Genomic DNA, 27,403 nt, shown 5'->3' with positions numbered 1-27,403 from the left:
AAAACAGAATAAAATGGTTATAGAATGGTTGATTATGTAATAATTACAACAGATACATATGTTTGTGCATAAATGCAGTACAATATAAATGCATATTCTCTGGGAGCCGGCCTAAATAATCACTGTTATTGTATTCCTGGCATCAAAGTCAGACCCTCAGTCACCCCTCAGATTACATACATGCTACTGGCACCTTATTGTAAAAGGAAAATAGAATTAATAGATTAATAGATTAATATAATAAGAATAAATGAGGATGATAAAAGATGAGATATAATTTGTAAGAGTAAAAGGTTATTCGAAAATCCACCCCTTCAGAATGACAAATAAATGACAGTACACTTGCCTTAATTGTATGATGCCCATTTATATGAGTGTTTATGGTAATCCTGATGACTGGCTCACAGAGAGAGAAAAATGAACTTCAGTCAGCTGTAAAAAGGCATTAAACCAAAATGTGGCTATAAACTGCATATAACGAACATTAAACAACAAAACACACAATGCAAACCCTAATCTCTGTAATTTGTTTACATGGTTTAATATTTATGCTAGCAGCCAGACTGTGTGTGCAGCTGTGGTTTGTGTATGTACAGTATGTGTTTGCATCGTGCTTATGTACGTCTCATTCAAAGACACTTGTTACAGCGCTCATCTGTGACAGTTCCACTGTATAACTTATGAAACGTGAACACAACAATCACAGTGGGAATAGATAACATAAAGATCGAATAGTCATGAGTCATAAAGTTAGAAAAGTCTCAACTTGAAAAATACAACAAGCACATTCCTTTCACTCACAAACTGGTGTTTTTAGCCATCTCAAGTCACTCTGTGATAATTATTTCTATATCTATGCACTGTGTTAGGTTGTCTTTGGGCTTGTTTTAATTGCAGTGATGTGCTGCAAGTAACGATGTGCACTTTCCCTCATTTTGTTTATATTTCATAAGTAATAAGCGAAGATGATCGCCCCCGAGTAACATACATGCAGAATATGGGAAATGGCATTTCGTTACTCACAGCAGATGATCTCGAATTAAAACCAGACCCAAAACAACGTAACAAGGTGCAGAGATGTTGAAATAATCCACACTGAGCGACATCAGCTTGGTTCTCAGAGACACACTGTGTGTGCGCATGCAAACTGTCGCCTGGGGCTGCTCGAGTTACTGCCTGTTCGAGTTTCTGCCTGAAGGAAAGATGCTGCAGGCAGTCAGAGATTCTCAGCCGCAACCAAATAAACTGTAACATATTACTGGTGAACATATCGGTGGTAATTCCATTATCGGCGCAATATTAATATTTGTATTTTCCCGGTTATCGGCCAATAATATATCGGCGCCGATATATCGTGCATCCCTAATCTCTAGATAAGCATATACCTCAAATGTATCATGCAGGTCTTAGGAAGTAATGGCAATAACCTCCATGAAGCTGTGACTGGCAATGGTGAGCAATATCTGATCAGCATGCCTACAAAGTTCTGCAAGAACATCTGGATCAAATGAGGTAACTTTGCTCTACCTTTCCCGGATAATTGAGCTGTTCCGACTGTAGTCCAAAAACCTAGACGAGAATTAGCATTTTCAAGCCAAGAGTTCCCTCTGGATTTTCCTATGTTTTTTTATTTTATATAATGGCAGTTTTAGATTTATGTGTAAAATAAGGTCTGTGGTAAAAATTACATGAAGAGACTTTAAAGTTTTGTTCTTCAACATAAATTACACACAAACACACCTAAGACATGAATTTTGAAGCCGCTGTGTTTAAAAAATAAGTATGTTGCTTACAAGTTGCTAGATAAGGAATACAATGGTTTTCCATCTCATCAGGGACGTTCACGCACATGCTTGTGGTATTTGTAGTCCTTATTTAGAATCTTGTGAGCAACATACATATTTTTAAACAGCTTCAAAATTCACATCTGATGCATGACTGTGTGTCATTTATGTTGTAGAACAAAACATCCCAAGTATCTTCAAGTAATGTTTACTACAGATATTAAAAGTTTTTTAGCGATGTCTTTCTCTCTCTCTACTAAGAGATTTTGTCTTCGTTGATCCCATTAAAGAAGGAGGAAAGGTGAAAGGAGAAATCACCTTCATACTTTACCGGGACCACATCCGGTACCTGAGGAAACTTGGTGTCTGGTAAGGCCATTAAATGTTTTTAATACCCCTTTAACTTAATAAATAATAATCCTAGTGTCATCATGAGCAGGAGATGTATGCCATTTTGGTGTGCTTTTAATACTATATATAAATTGAAAAATGTATACTGACTGTATATTATATTTGCTCAAATATTGCTTTTAATCCCAACAACTCTGATTTCTGTTAACATTTGTTTCAATATCTGTTCAACAAGTAAAAGCTGAAATGTCTTTAGCAAACTGTATTGTCGCTTTTCACACAGGCCAGAAGGATTTCAGGAAGATTGCGCATCCAGCGAGAAAAACGAGGGATCAACAAAAGAGAAAAGTGAAAGAACAACAGAGGAAGAGTGTTACAGCGACTCTGAGGATGATGACAGCGATCTCTTTGTGAATACCAATCGTGCCACGGTTCTCTACAGCGAGAGTGAGGAAGAGACTGATGAGGAAGATGAAGGAGGAACATAAAATGGCCTGTAATTGAACAAATACTGGGTATTTATACAACAGCATGACCAAGAACAGCTCAGTGATAATGCAGTCTTCATTGGGCTTAAAAACCAGAATAATACCACATTTATGCCTGAGACTCAGGGCTGTAATTAGAAGTCAGATGTTCTCAAACTGAAATAATAGATTTGTTACATTTAATTTGTGTTTCCAATCACAAACTAATTTTCTTTTTGTTAAAAAGAAACCAATTGTGTACCATAATTGTAAATAAGGTATTGTATTAAACTTTATTGGTTTTGTCTGCTTGTCTTTTTGCATATACAGTATTTGTCAATCATGTAAAAATAAGTACATTTATCAGAATGATGTCTGACACTAGTAGTAAATTCACAGTTACACAATATATAGTTTTCTGATTTTCTTTTCTTTCTTTTACAACAAAATCGATTTATTGACTTTAAAAACGTAAAATAATGTAACCATCAAGTAAAAGGTTTTAAACGGGTCATGTCATGAGGAATAACATTTTCCTTGATATTTTGACATATAAAAGGTCCTTCTACTATAAAAACCCACTGCAAATGTCAGAACTCCAAACTTAATCCCCAATGTAATATAAGCATTTATTGAAACCAAGCTGCCAAAACACCTCGTTCTCTACTTCTGTGACTTCCCTAGGTCACTAGGGGTACTCATTAATTCATGACTGCCTCCACAGCAACACCATCAACACCTACTTTACATCACCGCACCCTTGGCCCCGCCCACTGGCCCTGGAGCTCAGTTGGTAAACACACACACAGAGAGAGAGAGAGAGAGAGAGAGCAGGGCAAACAATGTGGCCTAGTGTGGTCTAACTATTCCTAAACATAGCATTATTTTTTTATATAAACATGGACTACACAGATGTCTTTGACTGTTGTCATGTCTCTGGCATCACTTTTAAAAGATGCAGATGTTGTTGTTGTGTGCACAAACTGCTCAGCATACTGTTCTTTCACCCATCTATGCTCTTTTTAATTGTTGGTGTATTTAAACACACTAAATGGACGTCTTTAACTGTTTTGACGCGTTTCTGGCAATGTGCACCTGATATGTACAGGATGACACTGGAAAGTGGATGTATGCGTCTTCGTTTTGCTTTGGACTATCAATGTGCATCATGTGAATATGTCTTCAGCGTATTTCAGCATGGATTGCTTGTGAACCAGTCATAAAACGGTTCAAGCTTTGCAAAATAATTGTTATTGAAGGATGGGGCAGTTAAAAACACTATTGGATGCGATCTAAAACTTAAGTAAACAGTTTCATTCATGAATATTTCAAATGTCATGACTAGGGTGACCATACGTCCTCTTTTTCCCGGACATGTCCTTTTTTTCGGACCTTAAAAAAAACGTCCGGCCGGGATTTCTAAATTTGCAAAAATGTCTGGGATTCGGCTTTAGTTGCATTATGATGTGTATCTGGTCTAATACTTCATTGTGTGTGCACACATATTTGCATTGCTTTAACTCCTCTTTGAAAGTCCCGCCTTATCACACACCAATTGGTCAATCTCTCTGCGAACGCGCGAAGCGCTGTTGTGTTCGGCATCAAACAGTTGCTTGACAGTAGCAGTAAATGACAGCTGAGTGGAAACAATGCCCAAACGAAAGTACAAATTTACAGAAGATTTGCACAGAACATTCCCATGCTTTCGTCCAAGTCGAGATCCGTGGGAAGCAGAAAGTATGACATGTAAAGCTGGCACTTATGTGTCAGTTGCTAATAAAGGTGCAAGTGATTTAGAAGCATACATTAGCTCTGCGAAGCATAAAGGGTCAGCTAAAGGTGAAAGTTCATCAGGTAAATTAACGGACTACTTTTTGCAACCAGGTAAAATTGCTATCACATTGCTTCATTTTCCATGGCCATTCAAAATAATAGTAATAGTAAATGAAGGTAAACTCATGGCATCAAATATTTTATTTTAGTACATGGACATTCAAAAGAATGTTGGAAATTTTTATTTATTTATATATATATTTGTGTTATGCTAATAGAGTGTCTTTTTCACTGTATTAAAGTTTGCATTCATAGTAACACTGTTTTGAACCCTATTAGTCCTCTTTTTGGAAAACCAGAATATGGTCACCCTAGTCATGACTGTGTGATAGTTTATGGTGCTGAAATCTTGTCTACACCGGGCGCGTCCGTTGATGCGATGCAACAGCTTGAGGCTGTCTACACCAGGTTCGTCGACACAAACTTTCTAAACCATTTATTTGTGTTGTTGTTGGCAGTAGTAGCCAGTGCGTACAGCGCAAAATAGAATGGGAGATCTATTTACTGTTTACTGCAGTGGATGCTTAAATGGTAGATAGCATCATTGATTATAATGGGTTCTATTGCTTTTGACGTGACGCAGCTCTCGTGTCCAATTGTGCTTGAGATGAACAGTTTAATATATTTGGATGCAATGTGTAAACCCTGAAATTTAGTTTTATAATATTGTGGGGTTGTTCATTCTCTTCCGATCGAATTTCAAACATGGCTATATTTGAGGGGCTGCACAATGTTAGCCAATCAGAACAGTGGGCGTTTACATTGACGTTTAAAGGAGGAGCTGAGGCCAAAACCGAGCATTTAGACAGAGAGCAAAAAAAAAAAAAAAACAGGGTGGAAAATGAACAAATATTACTAAATTATGACTGTTTATGATTATCAGTGGACCTCAGGGAAGATAATAAAACTATATATATATATATATATATAAAAAAAAAAGAGCATTTCATGACCCCTTTAAAATACTTTCCTTTATCCTTCAACACACATGAGTGTACACAACTTAATCATTAATTTCAAAAAAGTTTTTAAACATATTTTTCAAGGTAAAAACACTTTCTATGAAGCTCATATTTATAATGTCTCCTAATACGCCTGTAATGTATGCTGGAACTGCTGACAATGATGGCAATGATGAAGACGTGAAGATGAAGAACCCAAGTGCAGTTTATTTACTAACGTGAACACCAATAACCCTGACTACAAAACAAAAAATGACCATGGACTTGACTTGACTTGACTTGACTTGACTTGACTTGACTTGACTTGACTTGACTTGACTTGACTTGACTTGACTTGACTTGACAACAGAATACCAAACACATACCATCAATACAATACTTGACAACTACACAATGGAAAACATGAGGCTTAAATACATGGACATCGGGGAACATAAACCAATGAACAAACAGAACTCATAACAAGCTAATTAAACAATAACCCAATGAAAACATGACACAAGAACATGGAGGGAAAACAGGAATCACATGACAAGGGAAACAGGAACACATGACATGAACCAGGACCTAGAATTTCAAAGTAAAAGACATGAATCAACACAATACACATGACAACGCCTTATATATAACTAGAGATATAATACATTATAATACTAAACCTTTTCATTAAAGAGTATAATGCATTATAACACAATCAACATTCATTTTTTCCCTCAGAATAGAGGATATAGAGTATTGTAACAAATCAGGTTCTTGGGGTAGAAAGGAGAAAGCAGGGAATGGTGAACTTCAACTCTTAAAGGTATGTTTATTTTTACAACTCAAACAAAACTCGCTTTTCAACACATTCATGCCACACAGGCTCAGCGAGGGGTGTGTGCGGGGTTCTCTCTCCTCGCTGGCATCTGGCTCACTCTTAAATCTGTCTCCAACTCTCACTGCAATGACAAACAGCTGTTAGAGACAATCATTGTCAGGTGATGATCCTTTCCATTCTCATCTCCTGATCTCGCTCTCCATTCACAAGCCGGTGCTCAACCACGCCCCCACCACCACAAGTATAGGCTGTGTCTCGTTTCGAAGGCTGCGTGCTTGGTAGGACGTATCCTTGGAAGGCTGCGGTATACCAAGCGTCCTCCTTTAAACAAGCCTCGTTTAAATGAGACGGCCTTCGTAGGACAAATGGAAACGGAACGTAACATGGTTGCTATGACAGCACGCCACTCTTTAACAAGCGCGAGCGCTTTGAGTGAGAAGGGAACAAATTCCCTTTGGAGGGGAATGTGTGAGGTAAAATTTAGGAGAGTTATAATGATGTAGACAGAAAAGAAAATAGATTTTACAGGTGTACTTTAGTCTAATACTTTATTTTAATTATATATACTCTGCACCCATCTACTGAGGTACTTCAACTTGGGAATGAACATTCCTTACATTTGAATATCATATTTATGGGCAAATTGGCGTTATTTTTTTTTAGACATTTCCGCTGAAGCAAAGAATTGTTGGTTATTAGTGCCCACGAAGGATACACCTCATGCATCCTCCGAATTCTCGTGAAAGAAGGACGCATTCGAAGGCTGCATTCGAAGTGTCCTACTCGTTTTTCTGAAACAAGACAGCCTCGATGACGTATGCGGCCGACAAATGTGACCTCCGGAGGACGCAGCCTTTCAAACGAGACACAGCCTATGTTAAGGTGTCAGTGCTGTCATGCAAAAGCAGCATAGTGATTTATAATCTTGGCTTTATGACGTGATCATATACCATTATAAGTGGTCTTGGCCAGCTTTAAGATACAAAAGTAAACAAACTTGTAATATACAATAAATTTCAAGCCAAGCTTATATAATGGAAGCTATATAACAATGCACAGAATGGAACACATTCACAATGTAAATTTTAAGACATTAAGAAATTTCCCATGTAATTTTACCCAACAGGGTAAAATTAAGTGGAACATAGGCAAAAGGCTTAATGAAAGATATATCTGTTCTATATATATATATATATATATATATATATATATATATATATATATATATATATATATATATATATATATATATATATAATATACTCACTGAGCACTTTATTAGGTACTCCTGTACATCTACTTATTCATGCGATTATCTAATCAGCCAATCCTGTGGCAGCAGTGCAATGCATAAAATCATGCAGATACGGGTTAGGAGCTTCAGATAATGTTCACATCAAACATCAGAATTGGGAAATATTTTTATCTCAGTGATTTTGACCGTGGTATGATAGTTGGTGCCAGACAGGCTGGTTTGAGTATTTCTGTAACTGCTGATCTCCTGGTATTTTTACATACAACAGTCTCTAGCGTTTACTCAGAATGGTGCCAAAAACAAAAAAACATCCAGTGAGTGGCAGTTCTGTGGACGAAAACGCCTTGTTGATGAGAGAGGTCAATGGAGAATGGCCAGACTTGTTAGAGCTGACAGAAAGGCTACAATAACTCAGATAACCACTCTGTGCAATTGTAATGAATTGGAGTGGTGGTGGTGTAGCGGACTAAAGCACTGAACTGGTAAGCAAAAGGTTGTTGGTTCAATCCCCACAGCCACCACCATTGTGTCCTTGAGCAAGGCACTTAACTCCAGGTTGCTCCAGGGGGATTGTCCCTGTAATAAAGGCACTGTAAGTCGCTTTGGATAAAAGCGTCTGCCGATTGCATAAATGTAAAATGTAAATGTAGTGAGCAGAATAACATCTCAGTATGTACATATTGAACCTTGAGGTGGATGGGCTACAACAGCAGAAGACCATGTTGGGTTACACTTCTGTCAGCCAAGAACAGAAAGCTGAGGCTGCATTGGGCATAGGATCACCAAAACTAGACAGTTGAAGACTGACAAAACTTAGCCTGGGCTGATGAATCTGAATTTCTGCTGAGGCACACAGATACTGCCTTTCAGGTTAAGTCCAGGTTAGTGGTGTTGGTTTAATGGTGTGGGGAATGTTTTCTTGGCACACATTGGGCCCATTAATACCAATCAATCATCGCATGAATGCCACACTGTTTAAGTATTGTTGCTGACCATGTATATCCCTTCATGGCCACAAATTACACATCTTCTAATGGCTACTTCCAGCACGATAATGCACCATGTCATAAAGCAAAAGTCATCTCAAACTGGCTTCATGAACATGACAATGAGTTCACTGTTCTTCAGTGGCCTTCCCAGTCACCTGATCTGAATCCAATGGAACACCTTTGGGATGTGGTAGAAAGGGAGATTCGCAGCATGAATGTGCAGTTGACAAATATGCAAAAATTGCATGATGCAATCATGTCAACATGGACCAGAATCTCAAAGGAATGTTTTCAACAACTTGTGGAATCCATGCTGTGAAGAACTGAGGCAGTTTTGAGAGCAAAGGGAGACCCTAAAGACAAAATGTGTGTTTTTTTTTTTTTGTTTTTTGTTTTTTTACAACCATTTTGTCTTATCGAATAATGCCCATTTTTTTTTTGGTATGTTCAGATGGCAAGTGAGGAAAAGTCACCAAGTCTTGTACAACGATAAAGGAAACCATTTTCCAGCCTCTTTTTGTGCATGGGCTTGAAAACGACATACCCAAAGTAAAACTCTTCCAGTTCTTGAACCCTTGGGTCTACAAACACAAACCTGGGCTCGTTTGAAAATAGATACTGAGATATTAGTTATTCAAGAGTAAAAATATATCATTGTAGTATAAAAAAATGAGTTAGAGCTATTCAAATATTTTGAATAGTGACCGCAAATATTATTTATAAAATCCTTTTTTTTTTAAAACAAATATGCAAGACTATGCACAGTGCCCCAAAAACACATCTGATACAAAGCCACATGTCTGATGAAGGTCTGACACAATTTTGAAGTTGATATGAAAAAATGACTAAGTCAATGCATTGGGAGCGCGTGTGCTCCAGGGTCTAACTCACTGTGAGTGAAGCCGGGGAGGGTGGCTCATCTCGGCATGAATGACATGTTCAAGCCCCCTGGATGTGCAGTTGAACAGGGGGTTTGATGAAAAAATGCAGTTGGGAGCGTGTGTTCTCCATACCCTCAGTGATGGTGACTGAAGCCAAGGAGGGTGGATCAGATCACGGGTCCAAAAGCCGAGTTCTTTATCGATAGTATGGCAGTAACACGCTATAACTGCACACTGTGCATAAAAGCGCAAACACAAACAAACACAGTCCACGGTTTTCCACTCCGAACCTTCGCGAATCGACATCAGGGATATATACAACCCTCATATCGTTGTTTTCATCTTTTCATTAGCTACATGACCCATTAGTCAAAAATGATCTAGCTTTTCACTGGCTGGCTTTATCCAGAGACAAAAATGAATGATGCAAATCTTTACATCACTCCTGTCGACTGTCCTGTTTGGCTATTCTGAGTGACTATCCAATCACAACTGCACAACAAATTTTGAGGGAGGGCTCATTTTGTTCGCAAGACCCTCCCAAATATCATGTTTGGGTGTTTTGCTACTGAAACACTACACAGAGTGTAAGATTTCACAGAGAATGGACATGAATATGTAAAACCAAGACAGACTGATCAATATTTCTTCATATTTGTAAATTTTTGGATTAAAATCTCACCTTGGACTTTTGCAATGAAAAGCATACCAAAGTTTGGAGGATTGTGCTCTGTGTTTTGCTGGAAGACAATAAAGGTCATAACTTCTGGTTTCATTTTCCGTGTTTTGATTTTCATTCTTGACACGTTTAATAAATCTTATTATTGTAACTTTGCGATCATCAAAATCGCTTTAAATTATCAAATCTTGGGATCCAGATCTTTCAAATGATATATTGGATGTCATTATTAGTCATTTTTGAACCACCTGTCATTAAGAGGTTAAATCAGCAAAAGGCATTGGATATGCATCAAATTTAGACACTGCATTGATCTTTCTATAATCCACACATCAAAAATGACCCAAGATCATAGGAGGGTTAAGTTGTTATAAGACATTATATGTCAGGCTTGTAAAATGAAATTTATTTACAAATGAACAGACATTCATTTTACAATTTTAAACATAGAAACACTTGTAAAATTGCAATGTTAAAACATATTAATAGCTCTCATTCAAGAAAAAAAAAATATGCATGTTGATCCCACAAGTAACCAAATCTTTGTAACACACTCAAGTATAATAATAAAAAAATCAAACTGTTTCTATTCTGGACTCTATTCAGTGTTAAGTGACTAAACATTTTGAGGGAAATTCAACAAGGAAAGCTTTAGTCTCAATAATCCTCTTCATTTATGATCAGTTTGATGGGTTAATATACATTTATCATTTGCGCATCTTCGGTCATTTTTGACCAGAATCACTTTGACTGTTTTAATAAAAATGGTTTCCTTTATCGTTGTACAAGTCTTAGTGACTTTTCCTCCACTTTAAAACCTGCTGGGTGAGAACTTGCTTTAGTCTAACTAAAAAAACCTGTTGAGAACTTGATTTAGTCCACTTAAATCAATAACCTCTATGTTAGACTCGTAGCATCACATTTCTGCATTCAGAGTTGGGCACTGATGTTTCAGCCCAAAGTCTGAACATTTCAGCTGGGCTGCGCTTGTGGACGAGGAGGATGGTATGGTGTGCACAGGGATCCTTGGACTCTTCTTTGGTGAAGTCAAAGGTGAGAAAGGCACGGTGGTAGATAGGGGAGACCCCTAGTCTTTTTAAGCACATGCCCAGGTACACATCATCAATAGGGAATAGGTGAACCCTTTGTGACACCTCAAGAAGCCTATGGGCCAGAGAACCAGAGTAAACAACCCCTCCTCCACCAAGATACGATGGGTAAAACCCTTTGTAGAAGCTCCCCGGGATGTAGTACTTATTTTCATTATTGCGTATCGGCTTTGCATTATTTATTACATCCCCCACAACAAACCCTTCCATTTTATTTGGCTGCGTAGACTCTTTTGAGAGCCTTTCATTAGCCTTCTCCTCCTCTTGCAGTAGATAGTCCAGCATAGCGGGCATCCTAACAAAGACATCATCATCGCCCTTAAAGATGAAGTGGGCATGTGGGCAATGCCTTGAGAACCAACCCCAGAACAGCACATCTTTCAGTGTAAGGTTGAAGAAAGTATCCATAAAGTCCCACTGGATGATATCGCCGTATTCATTACCCTCTAGTTGTAATTCCTTTTCATTATGCAAGTCTTCAGTCTTCCCCAAAAGGAAGACCCTGCGAACAAGTCTTTTCCTTCCACCTTGGCCTCTCACCTTTCCTGAACGACCCCAAGTTTGTCTTATCGCTTCCCTGTTCTCCAAGTTTGCAGTCTGAGTTTTGATGGCCAAGAGCAACAATGGAGCCTGAGTCTTTGCCAGTGGTCCATGGTCACACACATCTTCAGGGTCAATGATCAGCGGATAGTCTTGACAGTGCATAGTGGTGACAAACTTTTTCATCTGGGTTGGTAGAGTTGAATAATCTGGAATTTTACTGATTATCTCATAATTCGGAGAACATCCAATCCCTTTTCCTGTGGACATTGCCGTTTCATTGGAATTAGTGGAGAGGTTAGCGGTAGTAGCTAGTCCAGGCCTCAGGATTGGGTTATTCTGGCGATCAGTGACATGCTGGATAAAGTTCCATAGTGCTCCACTTTCTAGTTGGGTCCTCCAAAAGAAATTCCCAGGGTGGGGAGCCACAAAGTTTTGTGGTAGCACAGGATAAACGATGGGTCCACCAATATGTGCACTGTGTTTCATGGTTAAGAACAAAGCTATTGTGACATAGAGGTAGACTGTGAGCAGCAGCATGCATGGTGAACAGCAACACAGGATCCAGTGGCGATATCGACGCAGACATGAAGCCATGTACTGAGGGAAAAAATGATAAAATAGACCTGTAAAATTTGTCCTTTTAGGCCAAGACCGGTGTTTCAGTAATAATTACAGTAAATAATTCAAATATCATCATCAGTTCACAGGTAATTTAGTAAATTACAAATAAAAAATGATTAATTACAACCCATTTAATAGCCCAATTAATAAAGGAACACTTCGAACAATCTAAGAAGTTTTCAGAATCTTTGTAAAAAAAAAGTTTTGGTAAAAATTGGTGGGTAATAAAAAGGTAACAAACTTGGATTCATTAACAGTAGTAACTATGGTATTTTGGCAGATAATTTGGTTACCATGGTTAATTTTGCTAGGGGATATTATATAAAACTAGATAGTAAAGTTTGAAGACAAACTTTATGTTGGCTTGACAAAGCCTTGTCTGAAAGTTTAAAATAGTTTGAGGAGATGGAAGTTTGAAGGTGTTATAGTCAGACAGACAGAAAGAACATCATACAGATAGAGAGCCAGCTGCAAAAAGTCCTATGCAACCCTACCATTTGCTTGTTTTTCTGAATGGAAAATTGGTTCTTAGGGTAACCCCATCTGGTTGCTAAGCAGTTACCAAGGTGATACTTAACATGGCTCCTTGCCATCCTGAGTTAAGTAAGTCAGCACGGAAGACTCTACGATGTTCTGGTGCAGAGATATGTGATTTTTTAATTGGTTGCTAGGGTAACCCCATCTGGTTGCTAAGCAGTTACCAGGGTGATACTTATCAATGCTCCTTGCCATCCTGAGTGAAATAAGTCAACCCGAAATTCTCTTCAATGTTCTGGTGCAGAGATATGTTATTTGTTACTTGGTTGCTAGGGTAGCCCCATCTGGTTGCTAGGCAGTTACCAGGGTGATACTTAACATGGCCCCTTGCCATCTTGAGTGAAATAAGTCAACCCGGAAGTCTCTACGATGTTCTGGTGCAGAGATATGTGTTTTGTTACTTGGTTGCTAGGGTAACCCCATCTGGTTGTTAAGCAATTACCAAGGTGATACTTATCAAGCCTCCTTGCCATCCAGAGTGAAATAAGTCAACCCGAATGTCTCTACGATGTTCTGGTGCAGAGACATGTGATTTGTTACTTGGTTGCTAGGGTAACCCCATCTGGTTGCTAGGCAGTTACCAAGGTGATACTCAAAAGACTCCTTGCTGCCCTGAGTTAAATGAAAGAAACCCAAAATCTCTACGATGTTCTGGTTCAGAGATATGTGATTTGTTACTCAGTTGCTAGGGTAACCCCATCTGGTTGCTAGGCAGTTAACAAGGTGATACTCACAATGCTCCTTGCTACCCTGAGTCAAATGAACTAAACCAGAAGTCTCTACGATGTTCTGGTGCAGAGATATGTGATTTGTTACTCGGTTGCTAGGATAACTTCATCTGGTTGCTAGGCAGTTACCAAGGTGATACTCAAAAGTCTCCTTGCTACCCTGAGTCAAATGAAAGAAACCCAAAGTCTCTATGTTGTTCTGGTTCAGAGATATGTGATTTGTTTCTTGGTTGCTAGGGTAACCCCATCTGATTGCTAGGCAGTTACCAAGGTGATACTAACAATGCTCCTTGCTAGCCTGAGTCAAATGAACAAAACCAGAAGTCTCTACGATGTTCTGGTGCAGAGATATATGTTTTGATATTTGGTTGCTAGGGTGAGCTCATTTGGTTGCTATGCAGTTTCCAGGGTGATACTAACAAGGCTGCTTGATGGCCTGAGTCATTCGAGTCAACAATGAAGTCTCTATGATATTCTGATCTGGAGATATCATCTAAGCTCATTTTAATGGAAGTCAATGGGTTTCTGTTGCTAGAGTGCACTAAATGGTTGCTAGGGTGTGGCTAAGTATTTTCCAGCATGATATTTAAAGGCTCCTTGCTGGTCTGAGTCAAATAAGCCAAAGTTGAAGTCTCTACAATGTTGTGGTGCAGAGATATGTGTTTTGCTATACGGTTGCAAGGGTAAGTCCATCTGGTTGTTAGGAAGTTGTCTGCTTGCTGGACTGAGTGTATTGAGTCAAACCTGAAAACTCTATGACATTCTGATCAGGAGATACCCATCTAAGCCATTCTGAATGGTAGTCAATGGGTTTTGGTGCACTAAATGGTTGCTAGGTTGTATGCAGTTGCTAGGGTGTTAAAGTGATGGAGTGAAAGAAAGAATAAAAAGAGTGGAGTGATGGAAAGATAGAAAAGAGAGTGATGATAGATAGAAAGTATGAGTGGTAAATTAGATAGAGCAGCTATAGGCATATTAAAGGCCTTCTGTGTGTCTGTATACTTTTGGATTTTTGACAGTTGGAGTTTGACTAGTCTGAACATTCCATCAGTGTACGAGAATGGGGATTTTTCCGATGTTTGATCGTCCGGCTTTGTCAAGCCAACATAATAATGTAATATATAAAATATTTTCTTTACAGAGTAAAAGATAACGGCATAAAATTATTTAACAAAATTGTTTTATAATATAGCATCAAAATGATTTTTTTTAAAAATTATTTTATTAAAAAATAAATACTTTTACTGTTTAATTAAAAACTATACTACAAAAGAACACATAATTTTTGCATAAAATGATTTAGCATAAAATGTATCATATTGTATACAAATCTATAATTTTTAAAAGTTTTGTTTTCGTTTGATTCATTATTAAAGTAAATTTTTGTATAAAAAGTATACTAAAAGTATAATTGTATTTTTATTAAAAATAAACGAAGATATAATTTATGTTAAAATATTTTACTTTTTATGTAAAAACTATACATACAAAAGAACAATGTTTTGTGTAAAATTATTTAGCATAAAATTTGGTATAATATGCTTCAAAATGAAAAAACGCTAGGCTATAATTTTAAACAGTTTTTTGTTTTTATATTATTTTTATTACAAATAAACGAAGTAATAATCTATATTAAAATAGTTATATATCTTATAGTTTTAATATACTTTTTAAAACTAATTTGAAACGGTAATTAAAAACTATAGCCTACTTACATAAGTATATATATATATATATATATATATTTTTTTTTTTAATAAATGAAAATATAATTTATACGAAAAAGAAAACTATAGGCTACTTACAAAACAAATGTTTAGTTTTGTCTCACTCTAAAAGACAAAACAGCACAATATTCTTAAACATCGAAAATCATGTTCTTTTCATTTTCTTTGTATTTATTTGACCTCATATAGGCCTACAATTAATAATTTGCGTTAAACTTACCACGTTTTGTTCTGTGAGGAATTTTCTGATAGAGAATTTCGCTCGTCTTTCACACCAACATAACACTTATCAATGAAGTATGAAGAAGCTCAAAGAAAAAAAATATTAATATAAGAGTAAGTTTCCGATATGAGAAAGAAAAAAAGAAAAAACTAAACAAATACAATCCGCCCTGTTCAATGGTAAAGTCCCTTGTGGCTCGTGCAGAGCGCGTGAAGTGACTGTCCCGCTCTCAGGTGAAACTCAGGTGTGTGTGAGGCCACGCCCATGACACTCATCATCACATTAATAGTGATATGTTTATTATGACAATATACAGAAACAATCTGTGAGTATTAGATTTAAATTACAAATGCAATGCATTCTCTGATAGAGTTACAGTTGTTTCTTAATATACTTTCATTCACAGATCAAATGTGTTATTTGGCAAGTGTGATGATGGGTTGTCATTGCTGAAATGTTTTGCCTCCTTACAGAGGCCTTACGCAATGAAAAATTAGCTTTTTTATTTTATTTTTATTTTTTAAGGTAATGTGTGGCACACAGTTGATTTATATGTATTTCAAACAGGCCTGTAGAAACTCAGTTATCTCCAAGTGGATTTGTTTTTTAGATTTATGCCTTTGCTGAAATTCCTTCTGTCAGATTCTGGTATGTCTAGAAAGTCTGCTTTTTTATGCTCCGCATCTGGGTGGACAAGGGTTGGCTTAAGCAATACACCACATTTTAACACAAAACAGTATTGTAAAATTAAACCGATATGTAAACACTACTTAAACTTCTATTAATTACCAACTAAAACTATCTGGCCACTCCCTACAAACAAAATGTGAAGAAAGGACCCATATTTTTTTTAATTGACTTTAATTGATTAAAAAAAACCGAAATGTAAAAAATATAAAAATAAAACAGAGAATACATATCAAAGCCGCTTATTATTATTTTGTAAAATTAGTTATAATGCTGTAAAGATTAATGAAAAGAGCAAAATTGTATAAAGTAAAAGGGTCATTGACAAATAAGATTGTCCTTAGTTTAAACACAAAGTTCACAGGATTATTTAATGACTTCAGAATGTAGTGTGGTGTAACCATCAAGTAAAGGTATTAAAATGTCCTTGCACATTGGATACCTGAGAGTGGGCAAAACATAGATAATTAAAAAAAAAGTTTTCAAATATAATTTTCAAATTTTTTTCATTTATTTTATTTTTGAGTCACAGATATCAAGAGGTTTTCTGAGGGTTACTCCATTTTAACTGAACAAAATGTGCCTTTTCATAAAAATGTCAAAATATCTGATAATTTTTATAACCTCACACACAGTCTTGAGGGTTTAAAGGCAGGGGCGTAGCAGTCATTTTAAAAGTGGAGGGACACAGCTGTCAGTATCAGCTATCAGCTCGCACAGACCCAACACTTACAGTGCAGTATTGATATATTATAGTATGATTTAATATTATACTGTATTAATATATAAGTATTAAACAATATATGTGTTGTATTTGTAGTATTTTAAAGATTCAATTATTGCAAATTAAGTGCAAAATTTAGCAAAATTTGCTGCAAAAATAAAGGGCATCTTGTGTAGCATTTGCTTCTGTTTCACACATGAAAATAAAACACTGAGCACAAGCTGGTCCTGAATAAATTATTTAATCAGTTACAACAATGTCAACTGTGCATGTGCAATTTTTGGTAAATTTGTTTTTACTGTGTGCTTGTGCATTGTGGGATTTGAATTTATTCAATTAGTTCGAGTGTTTTGACTATGCTCACCAAAACTCGTTCAGATTCACTTAATATTTCGTTCAGTGATGATTTCTGGTGATGCCAGAAGGTGGTGACAAATGAGTGTCTGTGGAATGAGTTACTCACTGAATCAACGATCAAAAGAAAATTGTAATATTTTAAACGTGTATGTCTACAGACCTACAAAGAGACTTCAGTAGAGGTTTTAAGCATTATAAGAGCAAAGCAAATCTATCATTTCCCTACAGTTTGTGAGCTGCCGAGCATGACTTTTATCAAAAGACAACAATAATAGTCTTATAATAATTATGAGTTTCAATAACGTCCGTACATTTTCATGTATAAAAAAGCATGTCTACATATCTATTCCTTTCAGTAAAAAAGTGTTTAAGAACACAGCTATTTTTTATCTCGTTTTAACCCCTACAGTTTGTCGACTGCACACCAATATTGAGGTAAAATAAAAGAGCTGATATTAAAAATATCATTACATATTGAACACAGATCTAGTACTCTGCTTAAACTGGCAAAAACAACCGATCAAACTATTACCTCACAAGCATAACTTAATGAAGACTCAAGTGCTGATAGAAACTCCACTTACAATGTGTGCTTAAAAGAAGGATTGTCCTTTGTTTTTTTTCTGCAGTGCATTTCACGTAATGCTGCCAATCAAGAACAATATGCCGATAAATAACTCTCGTTTGTGTGTTCCTCATCTCTAGATTATTAATTTAGATCAACATCACTGCAGATAAAAAACATGGATAAATGAGCATTGTTGAAAGCAACTTTGTAGAAATGAATGGAGCTGCGTTGATTAGACTGTCTGACTGATGGCCTATTATGCAAGTGTTGTTTCGGCTCATGAAACTCACCTGTGATTGGCTGGATGGTCGCTCAGTCAGCCCAAAGTAACAAAACACAAAGAATACTGTATACAAATCCACCATTTGGACTTTGGGTTTACGGGTTTGGGTTTAGCTTGGAAAAGTGTGGGGGACCGAATCACCATTTTTAAAAAGTGCAGGGGATGTGTCCCCCCCCGCTACGTCTTAGTCTAAAGCGTCTGGATCTCTCTATTTTATGATTTTTTGTTGTTGTCACATGACATTTTTTACTTTAAACCCCAGAAAAAGCATAAAAATGACTTTGAACTCTATAATGGAAAACATGTATAGAAGTGGTTTATTCAAGTTATTGTTTGTTTGAATTTCATTTTTAATTGAATTTTTTGAATAACAGAGTAAAAATAAAATTAAAATAATATATTATAAAAAAAATAAAAATAAATAAAATTCATTATGTTATTGACCCAAAAATTCACTCATGGCCAAAATAATTTTGTAGGAACAGATGGTCTTTGCATTACTAAACAGTATTAGTAATCAGCAATACACTGATGTTGATTAGAATCTAGAATTGTGTTCTAGATATTCTAGATTCTAATCAAGATGTTTTGTTAAACACCCTCTTAGTGTGGGGCAACTTTCCTACAAATACTCGTTGTCAAGATTGTTGTGGTCCGTACCAGGCATGTTAGGAATGTGTATAGAGACAATAGAAGAAACAACTCTTGACAGAGTCTTCGTCAAACAGGTTTTTTGTATGACAGTTGATTTTTGGCCTCATTGCAACAGGTTGAGTGGGGGTCAGTAACAGCAATCTTTGACTTTGTCCCTTCTGTATTGCTACATTTTTAACATGTAATCAATGTCTGGTAACCAGTTTACCATCGCAGGTGAAACATCTAATGTTTGTTATTGAGAGCACTGTGTCAATTGCACTGAAGGTAGCAAAGTGAATTACATTTTATTCCAATGGTCATCCCTAACACATTTTGGGGTAATTGTACATATTGCTATGATTATAAGCAAACTCATGCTAAATATAGTAAAATAAATAAATAAATGGAAATACATCTTATAACACATTTTATTTAGAAGTTTTGCCAGATTCACATGTCCTATTATTTTTGATTTAGAAGGTATGTAAACATGTTTTGATATTGAATTAGTTTCAAAAAGACCTTTGTTTCTTAGTCTGTCAAGTAACCATGTACTATTAGATTTAATTATATAATTCAATTACTCTAACTAAGCTTTCAAATGGACACAAAGGTTAAAAAGTGTACCTCTTGTATAATTATCAACTAACAGATGGTACAGAACAGCTGGTGTTCACAAAAATATGCCACTCAGACAATGTAGGCATTCCATTATCAAAGGGTCAATACAGCCCTCGTTACATTCTCTATTGCAACAGTGCTGCATTAACTTCTTAAGAATTTAAAAACTGTACAACTGTGTTTAACTATACTTTATAGGTGAACATATAGTTATGTTAACCTTAAAGTGTAGATACAACACATTGTACTATAAAGGCCCCAGCACACTTCATACAAAATCAAAGACTGAACGGGTGTGAGGTCACTTAGAACAAAATCTGGCCAAAAAGAATGTGCTTTTGAGTTTGTTTCGGAGGTTCGTAAAAGCTCACCATCGCGAACTTTCAGGAAAACTTTGTACCGGCTGCTAAACAACTTGCCGTTGGTCCACGTGATCGGTAGGTGTGACCTGAAGCTCCACCTATTTTGAGGTCAACAACTAATTCCAGTTCAGTTAAGATCGGTCAACATAAACACACCACCGAGCAGAGTTATTAGCAAACTGGTGCAAACTTACCTATATCTGTACGACTGTTTTCATAGAGACATTTTCCAAGACCATGTCAAGCTTTATTTTTTTGTTTAATTAGTCTACAAAAAGAATCAAATCTACTCAAATACTCTTAAGTGCCTATTCACTCTGTTGTTTAATATGCTGCTTCACTCATGTCCCATCTGCAGTGAAAGCCATTCACACATCTGCCCACAGTAAGATATGCCTCTCATCATAATTCTTTTGTCTGTATTCTTACCATTAACACACTTTTATTCACCAATCTTTGCAGTAGTATTAGTGTTTTATAAATTACAATAACAGAGGGTTACAAGTGCATGTTAGCGCATTAGCGCCACAAATGTAGAATGTAAATAAGACAATTTACACATTATCTACTGCATACTGTATATATTACTTTAAATCATCACTGAGTGGTTAAAACAGTTTCTTTTACTGATATCTTGTTAATTCTACTCATAGAATGAGGAATAAAGTCATTGATAACACGTTTTAATGACACATTAGTTAAGGATTTACATGTAGTCTTGAGCGTCCTCATATTTAAATGCACCTCTAAATGCCTCCCACAGCGGTGTGGCCGGTGTCTGAATGTTTGCAAACAGTATGCCGTTGTTAAGTTGTTTCAAACTTCTTTTTGGGTCTGAGTAGATTTAAAGAATTAAATCTACTATATATGAGAAATACAATTCATTTAGAAGTCAATTCAGTGCCACCATGGGGTCATGGCTTGGCTGGTTAGCTTCAGCTCCTGTACTGTAGTTGCCATGACACCATTCTACAGGCAAAAAGCATGTTTCACCATTGACGGCCATTGAAAGGTTATTGAGATAAAAAAAATAAAATAAAAAATTTGCAAGCAAGATATAAATCCCCAAAAATGCCATAATATTATAGTAGATGGATCACCAGTGCCCAATTTTTTCAAAGGGCCTGTAGAAGCATGAAATAAATTTGTTTCTGCAACATGATAACACAGGAAATTGACATGCTTCTGAAAGTTCCTGTGCCTTGAAATCAACCCCATTCTGCCACTACTGACAGCACATTTTATGAGCAACATCTGAGACATGGGTTCCGGTCCAGTGGAAACCAGTAAGTAATCGTGTTCACATAAACAATGATAAGTGTGATTCAGAGGTTGCATTTTTGTTCCACTTATGATTAGGTTTGGGGTTGTGGTGTAGGTAAGGGAGTACGGTTAATATAATTTGCTTTCCCGTTGACTGTATTACATCATTAATAACTAAAATACTACTTGCTACTGGCGACACTCTATATCACAAGTCCTTTTGACATATTATCATGTTTATAATATTAAATTTTCACTAGCTAAAATGCTAATTCTTGATATCAGTAAATGCACTCTACAGACATTTCACCTGTAAAACTGGAGCTCACTTATGCCCATGCATTCAACAACACTTCCAGCTTCGGCCACTGGGGCAGCGATTGGAATTTCAGTAAGCACAGACCAATTTCTGCTGAAGAACTTTCCACAAAGTGTCAGACAGAACTCTCGATTTTTGTAAAGGGTTCCATTCAACTTGGAAAATGTCCAACTCCCTACTTGGAAAAGTGCAACAGAACACCACTTGAAGTCAGACAACTGGAAAATTCAAACTCATGTGGAAATCCACAACTCCGTTTCACAGAAATGTGGGTGCATGACGTCAAACAAACATGTCGGAGATTTACAAAGTTTATGATAAACATTTACTGCATAGCATCGTTTATCTTCCGCATTTTGGTTTCTAGGAGACGTCACTGTTGACAGTCAAAAAACCTGCTAAGCTAATGAGAGTTTTTTTTCTTAAAGTCATTTTCCAAGCATCGGGCAATGGAAGGCCTTTCAGGTCTGAGATCAGAGACATCACGCAGGACTACCCCACATACGACTTTGAATGGAACGCAGCATGAGTACTCATAAGTAAAGATGGCATCATCCAGGTTGCATGCTTTCGGGGTTGCATGCAGCTAAACTATGGCTCTTTCCAGTTATTTCAGATCTCCTTCAGCGGTACTAAAGAATTGAATGGTGTTTCCCTGAAAATGAATAGTTAGTCAATATTAAAAGAAATACAGAAAAAAGAACATGACATACATCCTGATGAATTCATTTTTTTTAATTGGTAGGAATTAAGATTTATTTTTTCCATATGAACAAGTGGTTTGATTTTGTTTTGTTTTTTTACAAGTACTATTTTTTTTTTTTGAGAAAACTTGCAAAAATTTCTAGCATATTCAAAGTCAAGAATGAACATGAAAAAAGGGGATTTATTGCTGAATGTCAAATGAATACTACACTTTCACCATGTGAATACGACTCAGTTGCTGCGGTTACCATGCATCCAACTACCTGAACCACTAGAACATGCAGAGGGAGAGACGCCTTCACAGGCAGAGAGGAAGAACAGGAGAAACAGAGAGAGAACGACAGGAAGTAAAGAAATCTGTGGGACAAGTGGTGCTTTAAATGACAGTGTTTAAAGGTGAGTATATAGAATGAATCTTGAGCGAGTGTGTGTGTAAGTGTATGTATCTGCATGTGTGTCTAAGAAGTACACATATGCAAGTGGGATTTTGTTGTTTGTCTTCTTAAATGTACTGTAGGTCGCTGGACTCTGGAAGTAGGGGTTTACACTTTATAATCCACATCTAGTGGTAGCCAAACACACTTTAATAAGAGCAAGTCTCCAGCTTGCATACAGATATACAGTGGGGTTCAAAAGTCTGAGACCACCTTAAAAAAGTGGTATTTATATATTTAAACAATTTAAACAAAGTTTTAGACCTTAAAATACTATTTCAAGCTCACTATTCATATGTAGGCCTGAGAAAATGTTTGAATTTGACCATGTTAACTACAAATATCAGACTTCCTTGCTTCCACTGAAGCACACAAGATGCTCTCTGGAACATTCTCAAATCATGCTGGATAACATGATCATCAGGTTTGAAAGGGGACATTCAAAATTCAAAAAGTTTCTTTTCAACATTTCACTCAAATGTTTATGCTGACAGTATAATGAAGCAACATCACACAAACAAGAGTGCTGTTGTATAGAATATCAGCAGCCTCATAACTCAGGTAGTCACAGCCATGCTGATATTCAGTACAAACACACAATTGGCAAGTGTGATATTGATTATATACTTCAGTTCTGTTAAGTTAATATAGCATAACTTACAGTACATTTCAGACACAGTATAACCAGTTATTTGGTGTACTTTTGCTCTGGTAATGAAAATACTTAAAAAAAAAAAAAAGCCAAATCAACCATTGCATTTCTGGCGTGACACAAACAGTGAAGCAATGCAGTCATGTTATACCAAATATCAGCACTCTTAAAATGCCGCTTGGCCAATAAATTTAGAGACATTCAAAATAGAAGCATCTGGTAACACTTTACATTAATGTTCCCTTTGTTAAGGGTTAATAAAGGGGTTCATCAATGACTAATAAATAATTTACAAATGCATTATAAATTGTTGATGTGCAGTTTTAATCAACGTGAATTAAAAGGACGACTTTTATACAATACTTGCCAAAAAGTGTGCATTTTAAATTACTTGTTAAAAATGCTTAATAAATACTTATTCTTACTTACACTATTTTTTGTGTTTATATTCATTACTGTAATGTCTTGACTCACTTGTGTTGTCACTTTCCTTGTCACACTGATGTCAAAAGAATGGTGCTACTCCGAGTGCTGTCACAACTTACCTAGTCCTAGTTACCTAAAGTCCTCTGCAAAAACACTTTTCAGTCTTCATGTTCATTCACAGCATATATCATTTAATAAAGCCTGATGACCATTAAAGCACATACAACTTTATGTACATATGTTTCTAATGTTGGTAACTCATTAATAAATGCTTCATATGTGTCCACTTGAAATTAAGATACATTTTCATAGATTACTAATGTTGAAAATGTGTTATTAAGCATTCAGAACATGAATTAAAATGGCTCACTATTTGGCAAGTATTTAATGATATTCTTCCTATATAGCATATTGCTATATCTGCATATCAGTGATTTATAGTGCATTTGTAAATTATTTACAATGAACCCCTTTGTTATCCCTCAACAAAGGGAACATTAATGTAAAGTGTTACCAAGCATTTTCACAAGTCTGCCTTGCAAAGGCAAAACGCAGTAACTACACTTTTTTTTTTTCCAACATTGAGTTAAATCTGGTCTCTTACACTATTAACTTTCCTGTGACAGACAGGTTTGGCTCAGCTATGCTCAGATTCTGAAAAAAAAACAGACTGAGTCTGAGTGTTGGCGTAGTTACTTTCACTGTTGGTGTAGTTACTGCGTTTTGCATTTGTAGGGCAGTAGTGGTTTCAGACTTTTGGACCCAACTGTTTGTCAAAAGAGAGGACACAGCTTTGAACTACCCCACCAAAAACAAAACAGAAAGAAAAGCTAACAAAAATAACAATGAACCACTGACAAACAAAGCTGTCGTATCATCCTTCATAGTCTCACTAGCGTGACACAGACACAACAGCATTAATGGATCTGTTCCGAGTAGGACAGGTGCTTTATGGATAATGTAGTTTTTGATGAAAAGTCCTGAGACACAGTGCGGCTTAAAGCTGCTGGCATAGGAATGGGAACATGTGGGCTAAGAGGAGAGATGTAGGTCCTTGTAGGCTAGAATCAGGCTGGATTGGTTCCCTCGCAGGCAGCACTGCGGCCAATGACTACACATGGAAGGAAGATTACAGTGCAATGAGCTTCTCTCACCACAAGGAGGTGGCAAAGTCACCAGCATTAAACGCATAGTTAACCCCAAAATGTAAATGTGAGTAATTTTTTTTTTCTCATCCTCATGTCCTTGTAAATCTGTAGACTGTTATCTTCAAGTCAAACTCGAAATTATATATTTTCTTATATAATGTACAGCATTGTACCATACAAGAACAGTTCAAAATGACCATGGCAGTCAAGTTCAGGTTTTGTATTGCAAGTCTTCTGAAACCAAACGATAGATCTGTGTGAGTAACAGACAAAAAATAAATAAATGAATAAATAAAAAATTGCTATTTATCGTAATGTTTCCCTTTAAAGTAACTCTAAAATCTGATTTGTGTCATACTTTTGGTAATTGTATGGTGTTTTTGTTCTTTTCTGAGATGCTTGAAGATTCTTTAAACATTCTCCTTTATTTATAAAAAATAAAAAAATAACAGCATATGGGTTTGGAACCACATGAGGGTGAGTAAATAATGATAGCATTTACATTTTTGGGTGAACTATCCCTTTAACCCATTTGTGTTACTTTATTTCTAAACAAAACTGAAAAATAGTTTCCTTTTGACAAAGCCAACATCCATCATAAAAGAATACAAGCATACTCGCACACATTTACTGGAGCACTGGTACACACAGGCGTATGTCTACACTCACAAACACACACATTCAAAACGTTAACCTGAAGACAAACACAATGCTAAACGCACAAACTAAATTTATCCTCACACAAAAAGACAGCCACTACTTTGTACACAAAAACACATACCTATACACTGAGATTCAAACATTCAAACACTACTGTCACACACACCCCCACAGAAGTGTAAACACATTCATTGGACACACAGACCACCGTTTTTGAAAACCCTGAACACCAGGACCGATACTGTGACCCAGTGCCGTGCCCTGTGAACTCCTGCAAACCTCTGTTTCCATGGAAACAATATGCGATGACCAATTGAGAAAAAACAATAAACAAAACGAAAACAAAAATCAAAAGTAAACAGCGATCTGGTTGGTTTTGTTGGTACAGAATGAATGAACCACTCTGTGTAGTTGGTATTCGAATGAATCTGCATCTGTAGCATTTTAACATCTGTCATGTCAATCCTATTCATGTAAACAAACACCTTACACAAAAGTGATTCAATATTGCATGGTGTCTGAATAATATCACAGTTCAAATGGGGAGATCCTGAATAAAAAAAAAAAAAAAAAAAAAAAATAGACAAACATGTCTATAAAACCCAGAAGTCTGTTTAAGAAAGGCTACAAAAACTCAAATGAACCTCCCTCATCGGCAAACAGCAAAAGGCACCACAATATTATTCTATTTCTATTTTGTGAAAAATTTGGCACGTAATTCTTTTTCATAATGCTGTAAATCAAAAAAAGAAATTACATACAAATAGTTTCCCCCTATAAAAAAAGTCTTTGCTGCTAGCTAGTAGACAATTTTTGCTGAAATGAAAATAAATATTTCATTTGTTTAGAATATCTGTCTGTTATATAAAATAAAAAATATTTCTCATAGGTGCAGGTCTATAACATATCATTTGTTTTTCACTCCTAGATACGTTAGTTCATCCTTGTTTTGTCTGTCTTTTTTAAAGGGGTGCATTGTCCGGTCTGGACCGAGACTGCGACAGTTTGTTCGTCTGCACATTGCCACGGGAAGTAGAGTGTCCCGTGTTGCTGTAAGTCCGCGTGTCATTGGGTCGGTATATGGTGGCCGGTTCTGTGGCATTCATGTTCTGCATACTGAGAAACGGCGTGCTCTCGCCGTGGCCGAGGTCGCCTACCTCGTCATCCTCCCAATCGCTTTCCGACAGGCAACTTTGCGAGCTGTAGTTTCTGGGTTCTGACGTGTTCTGCGATACGTGTCCGTTGAATCGCGATCTCCTGCGCCAACGGCGGCCGCTGCGGCTCTTTTTCGGCTGCTCCCTGGAGGACATATACTCCTGTGTGGTCTCATAGTCCTCGTCATCCACAAAGCGGTACGGGCTAGACGGGAGTGAGCCTGTGCTCTCCACCGCATAATACGACCGACGGGAGCGGCGATAACGGTGCAGCAGGGGCTGGTCGTCATCAGGCGAATAGGCTCCCATGGCAACAGCCGAGGCAGCGGGCGGCAGGGAGAGGGCATGGCTGGCATTTGGTGTGGTGATCTGAAAGGTAGGCACCTGCGGGGGCAGTGAGGAGTGGAAGTCCACTGGAGACAGACGCGCCGGCGTGGTCAGAGCGGACACATACCTGAAAATATATAGAACACATGAGGGTATAGGTGGAAAAGAAATGACTACTGGAGGAGCAGAAAAATAACAAAGAATAACCCTCAACGGGGGCCTGGGTAGCTCAGCAAATAAAAGACGCTGACTACAACCCCTGGAGTCATGAGTTCGAATCCAGGGCATGCTGAGTGACTAGGGAGGGTAGAGTCACATGTGGTAACCTCCTCGTGGTTGCTATAATGTGGTTTTCGCTCTCGGTGGGGCGTGTGGTGAGTTGTGTGTGGATGCTGCAGAGAATAGTGTGAAGCCTCCACACACGCTATGTCTCTGCGGTAACGTGCTCAACAAGCCACGTGATAAAATGCACAGATTGACGGTCTCAGACATGGAGGCAACTGAAATTTGTCCTCCGCCACCCGGATTGAGGCGAGTCACTATGCCACCACGAGGACTTGGAGCACATTGG

The 27,403-nt window shown here is 37.1% G+C and overlaps 2 protein-coding genes and 1 pseudogene across 2 annotated transcripts in view; 1 reads left to right on the top strand and 2 right to left on the bottom strand.

The window, feature by feature from the left end:
* The first annotated feature begins 1,397 nt into the window (after window positions 1-1,397).
* LOC127412648 (probable RNA-binding protein EIF1AD) lies at window positions 1,398-2,623 on the top strand (annotated as a pseudogene).
* An 8,297-nt stretch (window positions 2,624-10,920) lies between these two features.
* On the bottom strand, window positions 10,921-12,264 carry si:dkey-160o24.3 (N-acetyllactosaminide beta-1,3-N-acetylglucosaminyltransferase 2). The gene has a single exon (XM_051649282.1). The coding sequence runs from the start codon at window positions 12,262-12,264 to the stop codon at window positions 10,921-10,923; it is 1,344 nt and encodes a 447-aa protein (XP_051505242.1).
* A 9,788-nt stretch (window positions 12,265-22,052) lies between these two features.
* Window positions 22,053-27,403, bottom strand: part of nrg2b (neuregulin 2b) — a 141,269-nt gene continuing 135,918 nt past the window's right edge. Inside the window, exon 11 of the mRNA XM_051649279.1 lies at window positions 22,053-26,959. Coding sequence (XP_051505239.1) covers window positions 26,314-26,959 — 646 coding nt within the window. The 3' untranslated portion in view covers window positions 22,053-26,313. The remainder of the gene's footprint in view (window positions 26,960-27,403) is intronic.

The sequence above is a fragment of the Myxocyprinus asiaticus genome, chromosome 22 (genome assembly GCF_019703515.2).
Source record: "Myxocyprinus asiaticus isolate MX2 ecotype Aquarium Trade chromosome 22, UBuf_Myxa_2, whole genome shotgun sequence".
Lineage (NCBI taxonomy): Eukaryota > Metazoa > Chordata > Actinopteri > Cypriniformes > Catostomidae > Myxocyprinus > Myxocyprinus asiaticus.
This window is presented reverse-complemented; position numbering and strand designations above follow the sequence as displayed.